Source organism: Ostrea edulis, chromosome 1 (assembly GCF_947568905.1).
Source record: "Ostrea edulis chromosome 1, xbOstEdul1.1, whole genome shotgun sequence".
NCBI classification, from domain to species: Eukaryota; Metazoa; Mollusca; class Bivalvia; order Ostreida; family Ostreidae; genus Ostrea; species Ostrea edulis.
In genome coordinates this window covers 15,358,103-15,380,221 of record NC_079164.1, presented here as the reverse complement: position 1 = coordinate 15,380,221, position 22,119 = coordinate 15,358,103, and the positions used below count along the sequence as shown (strand labels likewise).

Genomic DNA, 22,119 nt, shown 5'->3' with positions numbered 1-22,119 from the left:
AGCTTTCACATTTCACATGGTTGTTCCTTGTGACAAGACCCTTCGTTTGGTACCAAACTTTTTTACCTCATGAACTTGAGTTTGACCTATTTAAAAAAAACTTTGAACCTTAATCATAATTTTTGAATGCTTAGTTTTTAAGGGCTTTCATATTTCACATGTATTCCTTGTGACAAAACCTTTCTTTAGGTACCAGAATGACTTCACTACCATACGAGGGCATCAGTGTTTCACAAACACGTCCTATCCATTTTGTTTTTATTTGCCCACACATTTTGTTATATGGTGCTGACATCTATCCACATAATCTCTACACAGGATCAATTGATTTGATGGTGGTTCATGATAGTGTTTGACTTGTAGTTGGTTTCAAACTTTGGTTTGTTTTTTTTGTCCTGGGTGGGTTTAAATTGAAGGGTTCCAAAAATATTGTCCATTCTTCTCCTCTGTAATCATAAGATTCAAATGCTTTGATGGGTGCATATGATAAGGTACAACTTATTGATATTTCTGTGAGTTTAAAACTGGGGGTCTGACCTCTTAGCCTTTAGGTTGGGAAAATAGGCATACCCAAAAATCTGGTGGTCACTTTAATGCATTTATGAAAACAGGCTCAAGTAATTTGATGATGGTATATTAAAGCCTTGGGATACGACGTATAGCTGTACATGTGGGTTTTGGGTCTCTCAGGGCACCCCTTGCAAGGGTCGGGGAAAATGGATAGAATCCAAAAACTGTCCATGATTCAACTTCTTTACTAATAGTACATTTATGCGATTTGATGGTACATGGCATCCACAAAGGTATGCGGTTTATTGTGCATTTGTAATTTGGAACTTGGGTGTGTGATTGGTGTAATTGATAATGTGGTGGTCAGCCAGATTCGATCACTGGTGACCAGTTACCTTAGTTGGTAGAGCAGCTGACTAGAGATGCAGAGGGCCCAGGTTCAAAGTCTGGTCTGGCCCAATGCATTTTCTCCCTTCCTGTTATATTTGGTGTCGTAGACCAGCCCCTGGAACTGACAGGTGAAAATGCCTACCAGGGGATAAAGATCCTTAGTTGATGTCTTCCAGTGTGAAGAATTTAAGGAGGGAGGAATGTAGCGGTCAGTCGGGTTCAATTGCCGGTGACCAGATAGCTCAGTTGGTAGAGCACCTGACTGGAGATTCTGGGGGTCTGAGTTTGAATCCCAGTCTGGTATGTTGCATTTTTTCCCCTTTTCTGTTACATTTGATCCTGATTATGGCACCAAATGTAACAGAAAAGGGAGAAAATGTAACAGACCAGACTGGGATTTGACTGGCCCCCTGAATCTTCAATCAGTTGCTCCACCAACTGAGCTATCTGGCTACCGGCAATCAAACCCATCTGACCACTACAATATAATGTGGATGTATCATACAACTGTTCAATGGTGCCCTATTTTATCACGTTGACACTCACTTTTAAAATTTGTTTACTGCAGGTAATGAAGAGAAGGGTATAAGCAGAACTGTGATGAAGCAGTGTGACCAGGCTGTGTACATAGCTGGCTCGGATGCCGGATTGCTTGGATCACTGAATGTGTCTGTTGCTACAGGAATTATTCTTCACCATCTTGTGACAGAAAATGAAAGAATCCAAGACTGACCCGTCAACCATTAAAAAGCTTCCTTGTGCATTTTCAGATTACAGAAAACTTGTGACAGAGTTTTTGTGAACATTAGTATACAATGGGGACCCCCTGATGACACTACTTAAAAATCAAACCACCGTGTTCATATATAATACTGTGAAGCTTATTAGACAGCATCCAGTATACAGAATATTTTTGATAAGAGAATCTGATGATTGGCACCAAATCATGTGCAGAGCTTAACTCTAAATACGTATTTACCACTAATGAAATTAAAATATTTGGATTTTTAAAAAGTTGTTGCAGTTCTGTGTTGTGTATTGGGAACCACTTCTTCCCTTTATGTGGTAAAACAGAGAGAACCACTCCATTTATGTGGTACTTTCTGGTATTGAGTCTGGACAAGGTTCTGCTCTAAGCTCGGCTGAGTCACAGCACAAATTTTCAACTCGTAACAGGAATTGGGTTGTTCAATTACCAATTTTTGGGGATGAATCCTTTCACGATCTGAAGTCTTTAAAATGCTTCAACACATTGTGTAATCACAGCAGGAATTGAATTCACTCAAGTCAGCAGAATAGGTTATGTTTTCTAAATTTATACAGTAGAGTACCCAAGAAAATTAAACCATCATCAATACGATCTCGCATGCATGTATAACACCATTGAGTGCTCTGTCGAGTGTACAGTCATTCTAAAACCATTCTTTCTGAAAAAAAATGTTTATTAACACTACACATTGGTGCAAATTTTCTTAGTTTAAAATACTAGTAAACTGAGATAATACCAAGTAACTTGGTGTAAGAGAATGGATGACAAAACATGATAAATTTATAACAGCTCACTTACAAATCATCACATGTATAGAAAACTTATACACATCAAAACCATGATATGCATATATATTGACTATTTGTAAAAGTATTTGTTGCACAAAACTTCAGTCAGTAAAAAAAACCTGTGACCTGTCATGATGATCTTAAAATATCACAGAAAACATTAGTCAATCACAGACACTGGACGGAGGGAAACGCAAGTCAATATCCTTTAAATAAAATGTTTTGCTAAACATAAAAACAATACAGAAATCCCAAACAAGTAGAATATAGCTAAAATTTACAACATGATTTATAATTAAAACAATGATTTCAGATCAATAGAGAGATGAAGTCCTCAGCACATGTATATCATAACAACATGTCACACATCTTTTTTTAAAATGATCTTTCTAATACTCCTGATAAACAAAGAAACTCACTTGGTTCTTCAGTATCCAAGTCCTCGACATACACAAAATAACAATCTAAACAAAAAGAACACAACATGTAAAAGAACATTTGGCAAACGTGACAAGTTTTATGTTTTAGTTCATTTCAGAACTTTGTGACTCGTGGGCATGTGTTGCCCACTTCTGTTCCTTTGTGGGCCTGTGGTCCACAGCTATCACCTGCACCTCCTGTGAGATTTCCACGTGTTTTTTGCGATGGGAGGGCGGGACGACCTTTTGGAACATGACATGGCGATCACTGGTGGCAGCTTTTATGGGAGGAAGTGTTGGCAGTTTGTGTTCCCGGATATCCGGCTCTACCTCGTCTCGTTCAATAATTGATCTGGCAGCCTCTAGGACAGGCGAGTCAGACCTTGATGTACCACCTGATCCCCCACGGATTGGCTGGATTTCCTCGTGCTCTTGCTTTCTCATTGCCCGATGGCCACGTCTGATGCCTGACATTCTCTCCTTGGGGAGTCCTGGAGGAGCTGGCACTAGGCCATGAGCATTGGCGATGTATGCCTGTTTAGAAGCATTTTCTAATTGTAATCTCTTGAGTTTATGCAGTTCTGTGGTTAAGTAGGCCACCTGATTAGACTTAGCCTCAAGGTCAGCCCTGAGGCGGTCGTCACACTCGCTACGTTTACGAAGCTCTTCCTGGTGTTTAATTTTCGTTCTCTTGACATCAGTCTCGAGGTGTTTAATCTGTTTGTCTTTCCTCTGAAGCTCCTGACAAAATTCCACCTTTTCTTTTGCCTGACTCTGAATTTCCTTTTTCAACTCCTCTATTTGAGCACTCTGGGCACCTGTTCAACAAAGCCAACATTTAGAAAGTTAAGCAAACTTAACAGCAAGTTTTCTCAACCCTTGTAATTTAATGGTTAATTTCCATATTTAATGTTCCAGTATGAAATTTAATATCTAAAGGGTGAGATCAAAAGTTCAATGTCTAACAAAAAACTAAATTCACATAGTTTTCACCAAGACACCCCCCCCCCCCCCCCCCCATAAAACTAAATATGATGAATGTTGAATCTAATCAATTAACAAGTAAAAACATACAATTATAAATAACACTCTGTATACCTTTTCTACTGTTTATTCACAAATGAAAGTGTACATTAAAACTATATGTTCCATTAAAATGTAATATCATTATGTGGTTTTTAATAGTCGCTTGTCTTTTTTCCCCACTAAAGTCTAATCTATGTAGGAAGACAGAAACTTACAGGAGATTTTATCCCCCCTCTCACTAACTATTTGAATTTAAGATTTTTAACTGACTTTGCTCATTTGATTTCGCCCCTAAATTATCATGTTTTGGAGACTGTCTTTGTTCTAGATTAGTTTGTATTACTATACTATGCAAGAGATTTTAGTTCAATTTTCCAGAGATTCATTTCAAAATATGTCCATAACTAAATTAAGCATGTTATGTTTTTGAAGCACTTAATTCAAGGGTGTGTGTCACGTTCAATTGTGTCAAAAATAATTTCAACCTTGAGGGGTTTCTGAGTAGTGCAGTAGCTTCTCATCTATACATTGGAAATTCAATTATCATTATTGGCATTGGTTGTTTATGAGAGGTTATAATTGTTGCTGGAGTATTTAGAGAGAACCCATGTTACAACAACCATACCCTCTTATAAACAGGTTCTCTCTATATATACTCTAGTTTTCGACAACACTAATACACTCCTTCATGTCAATGTGTGCAAAACCAAACATCCCATTGGAAATGAGTCTGTGACCTTTCAGAGATTATCCCGATATTTACTATATTACAACCCCCCCCCCCCCCCCCCCCCCCAAATTTATTTATATATTAGTTTCATCTATATGCTTGGACTTTCACCTTTCAGGTCACTAAGTACTTGTGAATTCAAAATTACGATCAAGGAAATGTACAGAAAGGCAAAGCAAAAACAATGTACACCCCGATCTTCTATCTCTACGGCATTTATATAAAAAATTATTAAAATTTAATAAAACCACCAATATAACTCAACTTTTTGTATATATACACTGCATGTACTAAGCAATTCTGAAATATCGGATGGTAACAAAATTTGATGACATCAATGCCAATATTTTGTTTGCAAAATGTCAACAAGGGAACCTTTTGGTCTACTGTGTATATGTACAACAAATTTTACAGAAATTGAACTCTGACAGAAGCAGTACTTAGTCTATTGAAATCTTAGTACTGACTGGCAGATATCTTAGTAAATAATACATAAACACTGCACATTATGACTGTGTTATCAATTCCAGCACACCACCAGTACAATACTCACCAGGCGAATCGTCCCCTATCCCTTGCATATTGAGTTGGAAGGTCAAGTCTGCAAAAAAACATATTAACTGTTAAGGGTATGAATATTCATATGTTAAGGGTATGAATATTCATATGTTAAGAGTATGAATATTCATATGCACTGATATCTTTGGTTTATTGTTAAAATCACTTCTGTTCTCACCATGATTATGGACCATTGTTAACATTACTCGTATAAGGCTATCAAACAAACCTTTATTATATTAAACTTGGTTTGAAAAGGGTTATGACAGAGCTCCCCATGACTAAATATAAATCTTGCTGCCTTCATCTATAAATCTAAAAATTCTGACCAAATTTTATAACCCTACCCTTATGTTTTGTAGTTGTAAAAAATTCAGATACTTTTCATGATAATATATAAGAAGGAAAAATTAATATTTTTTGTTATACCTGAACATTTTTTTTGCAGATCTTTAATCTCTTCATGAAGCCCTTTCAAAGTTTGAGCATGCTCAGTTTGCATAAAAAGGATGGCACTTTCTAGGTTGCGTTGATGAACAGCTGCTTGTGTTGCCATGGCTATTACTTGGTGGCAAAGTTCCTATAAATATATCATCATGCAATTATGTATCAGTCCAATCCATTATGAATTGTGCTTTCATTAGCAACGCAGCACGACATAAGAGTTATTTTGATTAAATATTTAATTGCCCTCCGTCATATATCAAATTATCACCACTCAATGTATCACCACACATACTGCTGCGTCTTGTCAGTAACATTTGTTTTCTTGTATAAAAATTAGGAAATAATTAGCAGGTGTTTTCTGGTTTCAGGGTTGTTAATGCTGGTTTACGGTCACAAACTGCAAAAAATGGATGTTTGTGATCATTAAACCAGCACTAAAATTTGTCCCAATTAACTGAGAATAGACTTAACATAAGTCTAAATTTCAAATTCAGCTAACTTCATAAACAAATAAAATTTCAGTATATGTTTGCATTTCAATTTTTTATAATCCTGCAGTTTTTTAAATGTCTGTGCTAGTCATAAATCTTAAAACAACATGGACACGATTTGAGCTAAAAAATTTCAAAATTCTATTTTTTCATTTCTAATGTGTAGAATGCTTAACTAAGGTATTTCTAATGTCAAAAAAAAATTGAGTGTCAGTTGTCAAGGTACGTGGGAGATACAGAGCTCACAATTCTTTGTTATGTAAACAAAGCTTGTGCCATGTTTTTGTTTACTTCAATATTAGTTTACTTGTAAAATGATGAGAGTGAGATAACATATATTTAAGCAATTTGGCTTCATTACTGAATTACAATATTGTTAAAGATAAACAAAACTGACAGTGACAAGTTTCCTATCCTGGAATGATCCGAATCCATTTAATCATTCTGCTTATATCAATATATGTTCAACATTAGAATACGAGTCATTATTTGGAACCAAGGGTTCAAAGTTAAAAATGATCATATTTATCATACTGACAGATCTATATGCTATTATACTACAAGAAAGGGCACTAAAAACACCCCCATCCTTTTCCGTGACCCTGGATTATGCACTTACTTTTACATCTACACAAAAGGTAGGTAAATATGACTAAATCTAATTCATCTAGACCAAACAAAACCCTGTACATGAAAATAAACCTAGACATGAAACACTAATTCTTTGTATAGTGCAGTACAGGGAATGTGAATGAAATTGAGATTTATAAATACACCATATGCTGTGATTTTGAAAGCCTTGATCCTTGAAACAACCAGCACTTGGTCTGCCATGATGTATTCAATATTCCATTGATGCAAACAAAATGCTATTGTGAAACTTACACGTGATCTTAATGGTAGTTGATTAGAGATGGTTTTGTTGGCATTGTGCACATTTACACGCCACAGAACAAGGCCGACAGGATCCAATCAATATTCTCCCTCTCAGCTCCGCAAATTTTTCCTTCGTTACAGGAATGCTACAAGAATTGTGGGTAATGTTTAACTTCCGGTTTGAAATTAACAATTTTCACGAAGAAAATGTACTACATGCATTTCTTTGATTCATATCAATGAACTTAAAATTCTGAAAGCATCATTCGTGTAAAAAAAAAAAAAATAATCATGAATTCTCGTGTGGATGCGATGTAAATAATTATTTCGGAACTGATCTAAATTTCACTCGGAAACCCTCTGTACTGATTAGACTCTCGAACTTCAAACATGACAAGCTCGGGAAACTCTGTGGTGGTTTGGGAGTGGATGAACGAATACGGTCGATGGCGCCCTTACGATCCACACACAGCCAATTTTATAGAATCTAGCCACAGGAAAAGTCCGTCAGTGCAAGTCAGTTTGGGAAAAGTCGCCCCAAACATGGGAATGTACTCCGTGGATTTCCTTACTATGTGCCAAATTCGATTTGGGACAGGTGAGCTAAGTTAACTATTCCTCAGTCATGTTCCTGGCTTATACAGATATCCATTGCCAAATGGACCCCCGGGAGGGTAAATTCGTAAGTCTTTTATATAGATACATACTATATGATAATAAGGACTATCTAGGTAACTTAAAAGTTACCAGTCTAAGTGTGAGTATATATATATATATATACATATATATACATATATATGGCAAGAAACAAGGGTTCACGGGCATACCTAATTGAAGACCTACAGGTAATTGAAGACCTACGGAAGACTTACAGAAGACCTACAAAAATGTGGGCTATATACATCAAAACTAATATGATTTTCTGATTAAGCATGTCTCAAATATAAAATAAACACAAACAATTTTGATAAAAATATATTTGTAAAGCTCAGTATGGGGAACAGTTTTTTTCTATTAGACGACCTAGTGCAAAAGCGATAACTCGCATAAATATATATCTACAAATGTTATTCATTTCTTTTATTTTTTAATATACAATTTTGAAACATTTTCCCTATCTTTTAACAAAGAAAATATACAAGAAATGATTATTAATTGAACAGCTGATTTGCAAGTTCTTGCGCTAGGTCGTCAAGAGAGGAAAATAGCTGCCCCTACCCAGCTTTGAAAATACACTTTAAAACTTATTTTTATCAAATATTTTTGTTTACATTAGATATTTGAGACATGCTTAATGAGAAAATCATATTAGTTTTGATGTAAATAGTCTATATTTTTGTAAGTCTTCCGTAGGTTTTCAAATACCTGTAGGTCTTCAATTAGGCAGGCCGGTTTCTAACAGGTTGGGAACACTTCCCCTATAGCGAGATTTTCTTGCTAAAACGTGATTATCCCTCTCTAGCGAGGTTAAATATATCCCGTACAACCGAGAACAATACCCATGGAGGACATCTCTTCCTGTTTCACGTGAAAAGAAGAAAAAGTGCTAAAATGTCTGATACTTCTGCAAATATATTAATCAAAACAAAACACTCACAGTGTGTATTGGATTTCAGACTGCTTCCCTCTTACGCAGCAACTTTGATATGCAATTTCTTGACTATGTTGTCAATTTCATAGACACAATGCGCATCATGTTGAGTGTCTGTTGCACTTATTCAGCTTCACACTTGCTTTCTTGTTACATTTGGAAGCTCGTATGACAATTTTGAAGTTGGAGTGGGAAGGACTTGAGTTTTAAGGTTCACCAGGGTTGGTTTGATTGAGTAAAGGGGAGTTCGATCAACTTCGATGCAATGTTAGGTCAGTCCTATTAAACAGAGTACGCTAGAGTACTTTAGAGTGTGTTGGTAAAATTTCATAATTTAATGCAGTTTAACTGCTGTTTGTAAGTCACTGAAGTTCATTAATAAGCAGCATTTGATGTCCCTGTCATTTTTCTGAGACTACCAACAAAAACCTGTTGAGATTGATATTGCAGTAAATAGTTTACATCACAAGTGTTCTAGGAAATATATCGTCCTTTTCCGCAATGTTCATTTTTACTGCAAATTCAGTCTCAATGTACGGGAATTGAAATGTTCGTTACTGTCGCCGTTGCCGAAATCATATCAATGCATCTATAACAGTACAATGGAACAGTATGTATTAGCTTAATTTTGTCAATAATGTTTCATACTTAATACTCCTGTGACTTGGTGTCATACAGATTATAAGCTTTAGTGTAGTGAGCTACCTTAATACAAATCTTCCTTCGGTGAAGATGATTCAAGTTTGTTCAAATGAAGGGTCATGCCCCCTTCAAAGGGGAGATAATCACAAAAATAGGGTGGGGTCATTAAAAAATCTTTTTTTCAAGAACAACTGTGCCAGAAAAGTTCAAATGTACATGAAAACTTCCTGACACAGTGCAGATTCAAATTTGTTGAATTTATGGCCCCTGGGGTTAGAGTGGGGCCACAATAGGGGATCATATTTTACATAAAAATATACAGGAAAAAATCTATTTAAATTTTCTTCTCAAGAACCACTAGTCCAGACAAGTTCAAATTTACATGGCAGCTTTCTGACATAGTGCAGATTCATTTTTGTAAAAATCATGGCCCCCGGGGGTAGGTTGAGGCCACAATAGGGGATCAAAATTTTACATAAAAAATTTTAGGGGAAAATTTTTGAATATGAGCCAAGGTGACTCAGGTGAGCGATGTAAAGAAATAAAGTAATCTATACAGGGGGTTGGTACAAGAGAAAAGAAAGAGAGAAAAATATATATATAGATTTATATTAATTTATTTCATGTTAGCATATTTGAACGTGTCATTGTCATGCAATCTGCCAGAACTGCAGCTATCGGTCACCAGTGTAACTGTAAGGCATTTGATTGATCAACAATAGAGATACTGTATAGTTTCATGATCAAAACAGATATATATGACACAATTATTATGTTTAAGGAATCATATTCCTGTAATTTATTGCACATATTTTCTCCTTCTACGTGCTACTTTGAGGTATATGTGTATGTTGTTATTTGTCAGTAGCCTTCTGTCTATATTAGAATTAACATCTTTCTAGGGACAGCTAGACCAGTTCGCCGCCAACTGTACCCAGATTCCAGTCCCCCAGGTAAGGGCATTATATGGCAATGGGAGGGAGACATTCAGGGCCAGTGGAATTCATTTGATATGGAAGTATCATGTCTTCTTGAGGACCACTTTTCCAATCCTGCCACTCAAAACACAGAACTGAATCTCTCCCAGACAACTGTGAAACTCCCATATATCATGAACTTGAGTAACATGACTCAGAAACGTATTGAGACAGGACGGCTACGAACGATCAGGCGTGAACTCCTGTCCATGCCTTATTTGAATTCTATTCCCTCAGATGGAACTTCATCAAGCTCAGGGGCAACAAATGGACAGGGTATAGATACCAGTGCTGTGAATGGGCCCAGTGGGGCTAAACGACAGAGATTATCAGGAAATGGACAGTTGTCTTCTAATCCTTCAATATGTGGTGGAACAACAGGACCAATAACCAGGAAACGGCTGTACACACACATGATGGCTCAAAATTCCCCTTTACCTACCTCTGTTCACATGAACTCTTCATCTCAGATTCCCACCAATCAGATCTCTCATCCAATGCCTCAGTCACTGCAAGTAACCAATCAGAATGGCCAGATCATGCCTGTTCAGAATCCCCACTCCTTGACTAATCAAACACAACTTCCCTCTGGTATATCATCCTCTGGCTTTGTTCCACATTCTAGCATGTTCCAGAGAGCTATGAACTTTATTCATGGAAATATCCCACATGGAATGGGACTGGCAGGGGGTAGCTCCAACAATGTTACCTATCACAGGTGAGTTACAATTCATTAGTGTTACCTATTACAGTTAAGTTACAATTCAGTGGTGTTACATATCACAGGTAAATTACAATCCAGCAGTGTTACTAGCTATCACAGGTAAGTTACAGTTCTTCAGTGTTACCTATCACAGGTAAGTCACAATTGAGTAGTGTTATCTATCACAGGTAAGTTACAATCCAGCCGTGTTACCTCAGGTAAGTTACAATCCAGCAGTGTTACCTATCATAGGTAAGTTACAATCCAGCCGTGTTACCTCAGGTAAGTTACAATCCAGCAGTGTTACCTATCACAGGTAAGTTACAATTCTTCAGTGTTACCTATCACAGGTAAGTTACAATCCAGCAGTGTTACTAGCTATCACAGGTAAGTTACAATTCTTCAGTGTTACCTATCACAGGTAAGTCACAATTGAGTAGTGTTATCTATCACAGGTAAGTTACAATTCTTCAGTGTTACCTATCACAGGTAAGTTACAATTCAGCAGTGCTACAGTGTAGATTAGTGAATTTCATGCAGTGTCAGTGTGTCACTAGTTATCCCATGTCTAAACCTTTGTATTTACTGTGAGCCTTGACGAGTCTCCTCAGATGTATGGATTTCTGATCATTTGTTATTGTTTCAGTTTACCCAGTCAACCAGTAGGTGGATCTAAGATCCGACCTAGGATGGCAAGTATGTTCTAATATGAATTCTGGCTTGGATTTCTCAAAAAAATCTCAAACTTAAGTTTTCTTTTATTTGAGCAGTCAAAATTTGAGCAAAATCTGAGACTTAACTCCAAGTTTCAACTTAACTTAACTTTCTTTCGAGAAATCCAGACCTGTTTGTGAATATTGATATAGAATTATTGAATATTTTTAAACAGAACAGAACTTTGAATATTATTTAAGCAATTAATTTGATCTGTTATTGGCATCAATTTTTTTGAAAGTGAAGTCTACACCTATTTAATCAATTAAGAAAATGAAATAAAGTTTCAATCCCTGCAACAATATTGTTATATATCCCACATATATCCCACACAATGATCGGACAGTCAGATAATTAGTCCTGTTCTTGTCGGTGTAACTCCTCTGAAACTGCTCAACATCAACAGAATGTGTAGTATCCGACCAAACAATGATTGTCATTCAATGTGGGATATGTCAGCTTGCTAGCTTTTTTCTTGCATTTAGAAATAAATTAATTTTCAATGTTGTAAGACAGTTTTTACACGCCCATCTTTAGACAGGATGTATTATATGTTATGGCGCTGGCTGGCTGTCTGAGGTCATGTCTTCCAGTCCATCTGTCGGTGACCTACTTAAGGGCTAAAAGTAGATCAAATAGTTTACTGGACTTTTTTTCATTACAGATACAGATATTGCCCTGAAATTACATCACAAACTTCCTCTCGGAGGAATACAATTTCAGTTTGCATTTCAGCTGGATTGACCTACATTAGGACTAAGAGTAGGTCAAACAGTTTTCCAAACTTTTTTCCATTACAGATACAGATATTGCCCTGGAATTTAGTCACACGCTTCCTCTCAGAGGAACATATATAACTTCTGTCTGCTTTTCAGCTGGATTGGTCTGTCAGTCTTTGACCTACTTTAGGAATAAAAGTAGTTCAAAGAGTTTTCTGGACTTTATAAAATCTACAACTGAAAATTCCCAGCGATTGCAGTTCACATATGCTTTGATATCTGAATAATCATATCTTTGGATTCAGCTATTTTGTGTTACTGTAAAGTAGTCACCAGGGATCAAATTGTCCTAGCTAGTTCAAGAAAAACAACATACTGGGTATTTGTAGTTAGATCCTCGGGACAACAAGAACACAACCCACCCCCACCAAAAAGCTACAGTTTTGTTGCTAGTTTATAGTGGTTTGTTTGTGTGCTTGAAAGTATGGTATTATATATTCTTGTGTTGGGCGAAGAATATATGATTCTTTAGTATGCCACCAAAAAAAAAAAGAAACCAAGAAAAATTTAATCCCCATGAAAACAAGTTTTTTTCTTTCATATTTGCATGATGAATTATTAAATTTGAGGTACAGCTGCCAATCTGCTGATGTCTGCTGCGAATTCTCTAGTCCCCCAGTCTAACACTTCACCTGGTCTCCAGCCCTCAACATCCACTGGTGCAGCAAGGGGAACCACTGGTTTCTATCTACCACCAGAAGACAAAATTCCTAATAATGTGTCTAGGCAGACAGCCCATTCCTCTGGTAAAGTTAAAGAATGAAAATTTCTGTGGTTGTATTTATGAACATAATTTTTAGTCTTTGATGATGAATTGATATATTTGATAAGGACCTAATTTTTCCCATCAAAAATGTGAAAATTTGTGTGATGACATGTGATTATTGAGATTTGAAATAGCTATTTTCTATTTAGAACACCTGGACTGAAAATTCAAGGGAACTTTTCTGATCAAACAAAAAGCATGTTCATCCTTCAGGACTCTAATGATTTTAAAATTTAAACTTTAAATCTGGATGTTTTTGCTGTATATAAAGTTTTAGCAATTTACATGTCTGTTGAACAACTTTGATACGCAAAAATAAATCTACACTAGTGCATCATTTTGACCCAATTTCCTGAAAATAAATTTATAGAAAGATTACCAGATTTACCCTTTTTGTATTGAATACAATGTAAGATAAAATTGTGAATTCTTGGTTGATGGGAATTATTTTCTTTCTAACAGGTCTATAACTGGGATTACTTTGTTGTAGGTAAATGGGCTGGATGTGAAGTGTTTGAGAAGTATGTGTCTATTTTGGACAGTCCTCCAAATGATGAGGTATACAGTTTTTTACACTGTGTCTGCAGATATTGAGCTACAGACAATAAATGTGCTGTTGTATATAGATAACATATGGTTCAAGTTTCATTTAGGCCACATCAAATCGATTCTCTGGTTCTCAGACACCACCACCCCCCCACCCCCCCACCACCCCCCACCCACCCCCTGTTCCCTATCGATTTTGGGGTCAAAAGGTCAAAGGTCATGCGCACTGGACATCGAAGTAGCAACACTCAGAAAAGAGGTACCTATTACCAACACTCTTTGGGAGATTGGGGTAAGCAGGGGGTATTCTTAGTGAGCATTGCTCACAGTACCTCTTGTTAAAAATTGTGAAATTCATGGCCCCTGGATCAGGGGTTCTGGTGCTAGGGTGGGGCTCTATAAGTCATATAGTGAAAATGCATTATTTCTTTGAAAATCGTCTTCTCTGTCCTTGGGTATTAAGTAGACAAACCAATAGCATGGTTATGATGAGCAAGGATGCCTCTTTCAAAATTGTGAAATTCATGGCCCCTGGGTCAGGGGTTCTGGTATTAGGGTGGGGCCCTATTGATCATATAGTGAAAATGCATTTTATTTCTTTGAAAATCTTCTCTACTGCTGGGTATTAAGTAGACAAACTAATAGTATGATAATGATGATCAAGGATGCTTCTTTAAAAACTGAAATTTATGGCCCCTGGGTCAGGGGTTCTGGTGCAAAGGCGGGGCTGACCACATAGCTATTCAATGTTTCTTCCATCCAAAAGTAAAATTCTTATATTTAAACACAAACCTAATTCAAACATTGGAAGGTTGTTACATGATACTCAGGTGACCTATAAGGCCCCTGGGCCCCTTGTTGAAAAACAATTGTCTGAGAACCAGAGAATCGATTTGATGTGGCCTTAAATTGACCTAACTTTAGCAGTGGTATATGTATGGCCCTTAAAACTTGCAATTCCCCAACTTTAATTCACATGTATGAGAGTTATCCTGATAAATGGTATAAATTTGAGTCCCATCAAGGATTTGTATGATCTGTTACTAGATGGCCAAAATTTGGCCCCATTTGCTATGATGAAAAACATCTTAAAAATTCCCAAAGTATGATAAAAGACATTAAAATTCAAAAGTTGTGTGGTGTTTTGTTATGAACTCATCACTAAGGATAGTTTTGGTATTTACTTATGTTCGTAGCTTTATTGCATTTAAGCTTGGGTTCGGTATTCTATAAATGTCAATGTGAAAAGAAATGTCGCTTGACTAAAAGCACTATCATCCTAGAGTTAGCTGACAAACAAGACAAGTGACTGGGTGGAAAGTCAACAAGATTGAACATGATCATGACAGTGACAAAGGTCTTGCAATAGAAACAAATTACAAAGGTTTACTGCAATTTCAACAAGTGATAAAGAAATCAAAAACATTCAAAATATTGATGATTTAAGTTCTGATGATTCAGATGCACAAAACATTGTCTTAGGTGTTTTTAAAATTCCCAATTTGTACCAAAAGTTACTGTTTTTCCTAATGTTAATGGTCATGGCCCTTGAAAACAAAGGTTAAAAAATCCCTGCCCATATGAAAATAAATCAGTGCATTTTTTACTGAATAGTGATGTTTAGTACATGATTACTGAATTTTATAGAGAAATATTGTCAATTTTAGAGATGTATCTATTGAATTAAAAATTCTTTGGGATTTAAGGTATAAAGTCCAATATGTGTAGTAATGTTTGACAGATTTTAGACCAATAAAATAATCATATGGTAAATTAATTGTGAAAATACATACCCAGTATTGCAATTTTACATTGTCTAACATTGTTGGAAACCCATGGTCTGTCGCACTTCTTTACCTCCTGTGGGACACAACACCGATATTTTCGCTGGAAGGAGTGTCTTGGCTTCTTTATGCGATTGGTTGCTTTACCATTCCTTATTGCGATATTCAACCAAAAAAGCCCCCTATTTCCAGTGTTCAGGAGAATAGAAAAACATAGCTTTCGAAGCAAAGATTTTGACAAGTTACAAAGCTTTCAGCGAGATGCTTTGCAACTTCTTTTTCAGTTTGTTTTGTAATTAATTTTATTCAAATATAAACATACCTAACAACTTATCTCTTTCCTCCTTCATATGGTCCACTGTTGACTCATTGAATTTGCATATCCGATTTAAATTATTGATACAAAGACTGCATGCAAATGATGCATCTATTGTGTGAAAGTTTAGGCACTCTAGAGCATAGCTGTTACCTGTACTGTTCAAGTGAATATTTTAACAACATAGCCCTTTGATAGTGGCACAACAAAACTCACACACTTTCATTACTGTTGACGCTTAAAGTTTCGGGAATACTTACGGCGATTCCCATTGGTCCTCGATAGGTCATGTAAGGCCATGCATTTTAATGAGTTACACGAAAATATTGGCATTGTGTCCCACGGGAGGTAAAGGAAGTGTGACGGACCATGGGTTTCCGATAATGATTGCCCAAATGAAGTCTGGAATATCCTAGAAGGCTTGTAATGTAACAATTTATATATGAAAATTTGAAAGTTATCTCCCCATATTCAAATTTAAGGGAGCTAGGATAAAAAAGAGGTAAAATATACAATAACATTGGCATTGCTCTTGTTTATACTTTTAGGACTGTTGTATTTGCTGTGAAAAACTTACTCATCCCTCTGGTTACGGTGAAGGGAAGACTGACGAGAAGGTTGTGTTTAAACTCTGTAAATGTGGCCACATGTTTCACAAGCTTTGTATTCTGGCCATGTATGAGAGCTCTACAAAGGTAGGTCATTATAGAGAGACTGGTTCTCATTAACCCAGGGTTAAGTACAACAGAGCAAAAAAGGGGGGAAATAATGGTAAGATAAACTGGTTCTCATTAACCAGAGAGCATATATGAATGGGAAAAACCAGAGCATTATTGCGAGGTAAATTAAATATCATTATCCATGGGCCACAAAAGAGGAAAAAATGGGTTGTATATAAGGATAAAAAAAAAGGTAGACCACTCTGCATGGAGAGGTAAATTATTGGTTTTCAGTGACCATTTTTCATGTACAAGAACCATAGTGATGAAGATCATTTTTGGAGAAATAAACTGGTTTTCATTAGATACAAGTCATGTTTCAGAGGGGAAATTTAAAATAATTCAAATTATAAAAGTTATATAATTGTTCTATTTCTATCAACATCCTTAAGGTGTTCCTATTCAAAATGACACAGCAGTGAAACACATGTAAGACACACAACACAGATGACACTGGGTGTTTTATCGTACAGTTTGTATTTTATCGATAGAATGGTGCTGTCCAATGTCCTACGTGTAAAACCATCTATGGAGAAAAGCACGGGAACTGCCCCGACGGTGTGATGGAGTATTTAACGCTACCGCAGTCATTACCAGGCAACGAGGATCATCAGACAAAGATTGTCATCTATCACATCTCCCCGGGGATTCAGGGTCCAGAGCACCCTCACCCTGGGAAGCGCTACACGTGTCGGGGATTCCCTCGAGTGTGTTACATTCCGGACAGCGACAAAGGCAGAAAGGTTGGCTTTGATTGCGAGGTTCATTAAGATCAGGAACTAATGGCCAAGTTTGCCTTACTTTTTTTGTGGTGACCTGTTGTGTCGTCACAATTAGTATTACCTGATCTAGTAAAACATGCTTATAATGAACATGTTTATAATGAATTCATGCTTATTGCAAAGTGATATTTATTCCTTTATGAGAGTAAGATAATGTAAATATTATTGGATACAATAAAGTTTGGTGGGGGTTTTTATGCTGGCTTTTGAGGTTCGCTATAACCTTGTTTTACTGTATACAGTTATACAAATTTAGAATTCAATCCAAGATTATGTGAAAGGTGAGTCTGGTATCTATATTCAATGTTGTTATTTTGGAGGGAGAGAAAAAAAACAACTGAATAGATGTAGTCTTTTTTCCAAATCTCTGTATGCAGTCTAGAGTCTAGATCTATTTTACTTGTTTGACCGTGAAAGAAACTGCAATACATTTTACATGCTTTCTTCAGTATTCGTAAACAAAATGCTGCATCAATTAAAAGTCCATGATTCACAATCAAACCTTGAAAGACCCTACTCGATACGTTATAATGATGGATAATCAGATTCATGCCTAGGATTTGTAGCTGCCATTCAGTTCATAGATCCTGACCATATTTTTTTTATAATACAGTCAAACCTTGTTATCTCGAAGTCAATGGGACTGAGAAAAAACTTCCAGATATCTGAGGATTTGAGATATTGAGGGTTAAATACTTTTTTAATGAATAAGTGGTTGGGACTTTCAAATCACTTCAACATATCCATGTATGTCGTTGTTCGAGATATGAAAGCTCAACTGTACATTTTTTCTATTTAACAAAGAAAAATCTTGAAACAAAGAATCACAGACAATTGTTACTACATACTAATGAGGGTGATTTTTAAAAGGATCATATTTAGACAACTTTGAAATTCGAAATGAGTAGAAATTTATTAAGTGTTCATTGGTTAGGATTTATTGTGGAGATGGGAGGAAGATGGTTGAAGAATTTGGGTCAAACATGAACTTATTTGCATGGAAAGTACAGTGCCCCCTCGATATATTGCCAACTTTTGTTCAAGACAAATTTGGGCAATAAAGCGGAGGTGGCATTAAAACGAATTCACCATTATAGACAATTCACTGAGCAGTCCAAAGAAATTCAATACCATTAAGTCATTTGGACTCCATTCTGTATAAACATTTAGATTATCTAGAGTTTAATTCAGCAATTATTAGTTATTAACCTGACCACCTGAATACATGTAATCGTTTCACGCTTTTTGTAAACTTTAAAGATTGGCCTTCTACTGGTATAATAAAATATTTTATTATACCAGTAGAAGACCAATCTCTAAAGCTTACAAAAAGCGTGAAACGATTACATGAATCGAAAGAGGGATGAGATAGACTGGGAATTCATACATTTCAGAGAAATTATTGCCACCAAAAAAAAATTATGAAAAAGGAGGGGGGGGGGGGGGGTAGTAATATTCATACTTCAGATGCCTGTGATCTTACTGTCATTGTTTTGTCCACAATGCCATTATTTAGCAATTTATCAAAATACAGTCACGTTTAAGGATTTTGATGCCATTTTGTTTAAACGTATTTCTAATAATGATTCTATCATAAAATCGAACCCAAACCAAAATACGGAGAAATGGAACCGAACCTGACCTGAACAACACGACTCACAGTTTTTGGGTGATTTCAGGTACCCATTGCAGCCCTAGTCATTAACCTGTTATAGAATGTTCATTATGATTGTTATTGTGTGTATTACAGGTACATTAGGTATTGTGTGTTTTACGTGCTCAGTAGGTTTTATTATAGGATTAAACATTCTTTTTGAAGAATTTATCGATGTGTAAACTCCAGACATTTTACTCACAAACTGAATAAAAGTGCAAAGCACTTTTATGTTAAGTTTGTGAGTAAAATGTCCGGAGTTTACACATCGATAAATTCTTCAAAAAGAATGTTTGATTCTTATAATTCCAATTCATTCACTTCATTAACAATTGCAAAAATTTGAATAGTTTCCCCACACTATGTTATTTGTTTTCAGGCGTGTATGAATACATCGCGTTTTCGGATTTATTGATGTATAAACTCTTGTTCAGCTTTATTTTTGTCCAATCAAAACACTTGTAATAAATAACATTGGAATTATTGTGTATTACAGGTGCTAAAACTGTTGATTATTGCATGGAGGCGACGCTTGACATTTACAATTGGTCAATCCAGTACCACAGGAGAATCCGACACAGTCACATGGAATGAAATTCACCATAAAACCGAGTCCGGGCGGAATCACTCTGGTCATGGTTACCCCGACAACAAGTACCTAGATAATGTGTTGATGGAACTCAACGTACATGGAGTCACAGAGGCAGATCTATTGTCATAGCTACAGACATGATGACCATCACCATGGTTACAGATAATTAGACTGATAATGTTGTTCAATACCACAGCAGCAAATGTTACAGAAAGAAATCTGTGTGATCATTCTGCAATCATAGATATCAGAGAGAAATCAGCATTCATTGCCATAATTATAGATATCACACAAAAAAATCTGTAATCATTGCCATAATTATAGATATCACAGAGAAATCTGTAGTCATTGCCATAATTATAGATATCACAGAGAAATCTGTAATCATTGCCAAAATTATAGATATCACAGAGAAATCTGTAGTCATTGCCATAATTATAGATATCACAGAGAAATCTGTAATCATTGCCATAATTATAGACATCACAGAGAAATCTGTAATCATTGCCATAATTATAGATATCACAGAGAAATCTGTAATCATTGCCATAATTATAGATATCACAGAGAAATCTGTAGTCATTGCCATAATTATAGATATCACAGAGAAATCTGTAATCATTGCCATAATCATGGATATCACACAGTAATCTGTATATCATAGATATCAGACAGAAATCTGAAGTCATTGTTGTAGTCATAGATATCGCAGTGATGAATCACTTTGTGATCACTACCATGGTAACAGGTTTTAGATTACAGATGAGGGAAGGTGAATCGTTTTAGTGATCATCATGATAATATTGATGTGATATTGACCTGTGATGCTACAGATCTGTTGTCATAGTGATGTTAGTATAATGTTCACCGTTTTGTTCTATGTGCTACACTGTAATAGATCTGTTTTCATTTTGACAAGTTCATGTATATTAATGCTTTATTCCATTTTAAATTGTGCATGACAACCAATCCAGGTGATCGTATGAATTACCAAAGTTACATTGAGATTCTGTTGTCATGGTGACAAGTGGTCTTTGATATCATGTGACTAATAGTGCTTGTTGTGGCAACAGTGGGCAGAAGTTCTGTGAAAACTCAGAGAAGTGAATGAAAATTTTGTCTTAAATTAGAATTTTGAGTAATGGATTGTGTGCAATAGAGTGATAAAGAAATGTCCTATATATACTCTGTTAAATGTAGAAATGATGTTATAAAGTTACTACAGTAAAATGATTTTTATTTTAAAATTTATATAAAAATAAATGTGTCCTTGAAAAATTAGTAGTTTGTGTTTCCTCTCAGTGTTCAGAAATTAAGTTTTTATCTCACCTCGACCAATAGTTTGTACAAAGGGAGGGTCATGCTCTTTATAATGAGCAATAAGTGAAAATGTATTTAAAGATCCTCTATGAAACACCAGAATTACCAAAAAAAGCATTCCTGCATGTTTGTTTTATGTTTCCTTTGACAAGTGATAATTTTTCAGCAACTAAAGTTTGTGTAAATTTTTTTTAAAAATTTCATTTTTATAATGTTTTTATGTATAGTCTATAATATATATATATATATATATATATATATATATATATAAAATCGTGCATTTCTTGTTACAGGCCACACAAGAGCACGGTCTGTTCTGATATATGGGTTTTCAGACTGCATTTCTGCTGGATGAATGTAAATGTATTTTTTATAAAAAAAATTCCAAAATTACCCAGTAATGTATTGTGTATTAAGTATTTATTTAATTGGGGATTGAAGTTATTTTTAATATTGGTGATCGAGTTTTATATCACTAGATATAAATCAAGCATATTTAAAATTAACTTTAAAATGAAATGAACATTATAGTTGTCAGTTTATACTGCTTTTGTTTCCAGTTCAGTTTGTTTCATGTATATTACTATTCATTCATGAAATACAAAAGCGGTGGGTTCTGAAGATTCAAGACTACTTCTGTGGATTCGCACAACTAGTAATATATTCAGGACAAGTGATCTTTGGGTGATAAGGGATGCCGAATCTAGGCAAGTGAAAACTCCAACATATATGCCTCTTGAGGTAGTCTACACTGTCATAATGGCCGACCTCATTTCAAAACGTACGTGAATGAAAATAAAAATATTAGCAATATTTGTCTATTCATTAAAAAATTATTGGCTAGCCGAGTAGGTTTAGCATGTCGACTACTGAACTGTAGATCACAGGTTCGAGTCCAGCAGGGGTTTTAAATTCTTTTTCAGATTGCTTTCTACTAAATCTGCATTTTTTGACTAGATTAAATGAATTTGAAAGCTTTCAATTTCAAAGTATTATATATATCCTCCACTTTCCATCCATATCAAATTTCTTTGGTGTAATATTCCTCCTTGAAAGTCTAATTTTGCTTACTGTAGTAATTAAGGAGGTATGCTACACCAGAGAAATTTAATGTAGATGAAAAGTGGAGGATATGTACAACAATATTTTGAAGTTGAAAATGTTTTAATTTACTTTATTTTGTCAAAAAATACAGTTTTAGTAGAAGGTAATATAATCTGCAAAAAAATT

The 22,119-nt window shown here is 35.6% G+C and overlaps 3 protein-coding genes across 3 annotated transcripts in view; 2 read left to right on the top strand and 1 right to left on the bottom strand.

Annotated features, from left to right (window-relative positions):
• Positions 1–1,914, top strand: part of LOC125660383 (rRNA methyltransferase 1, mitochondrial-like) — an 11,124-nt gene extending 9,210 nt beyond the window's left edge. Inside the window, exon 7 of the mRNA XM_048892192.2 lies at positions 1,469–1,914. Within this exon, the coding sequence (XP_048748149.2) occupies positions 1,469–1,632 (164 nt within the window). The 3' untranslated portion in view covers positions 1,633–1,914. The remainder of the gene's footprint in view (positions 1–1,468) is intronic.
• Positions 1,915–2,324: 410 nt separating this feature from the next.
• On the bottom strand, positions 2,325–7,172 carry LOC125660390 (coiled-coil domain-containing protein 92-like). Its single transcript, XM_048892203.2, has 4 exons — positions 7,014–7,172; positions 5,620–5,770; positions 5,186–5,233; positions 2,325–3,694 (listed from the first exon to the last, which is right to left on the bottom strand). Exons 2-4 carry the CDS (start codon positions 5,744–5,746, stop codon positions 2,982–2,984), a joined length of 888 nt encoding a protein of 295 aa, XP_048748160.2. The 5' UTR covers positions 5,747–5,770; positions 7,014–7,172; the 3' UTR covers positions 2,325–2,981.
• Positions 7,173–7,347: 175 nt separating this feature from the next.
• LOC125660358 (E3 ubiquitin-protein ligase DTX4-like) lies at positions 7,348–21,433 on the top strand. The gene is made up of 8 exons (XM_048892166.2): positions 7,348–7,602; positions 10,140–10,932; positions 11,564–11,613; positions 12,980–13,156; positions 13,667–13,734; positions 16,371–16,517; positions 17,033–17,284; positions 19,474–21,433. The coding sequence occupies exons 1-8, from the start codon at positions 7,395–7,397 to the stop codon at positions 19,696–19,698; spliced, it is 1,920 nt and encodes a 639-aa protein (XP_048748123.2). The 5' UTR covers positions 7,348–7,394; the 3' UTR covers positions 19,699–21,433.
• Positions 21,434–22,119: the final 686 nt, after the last annotated feature.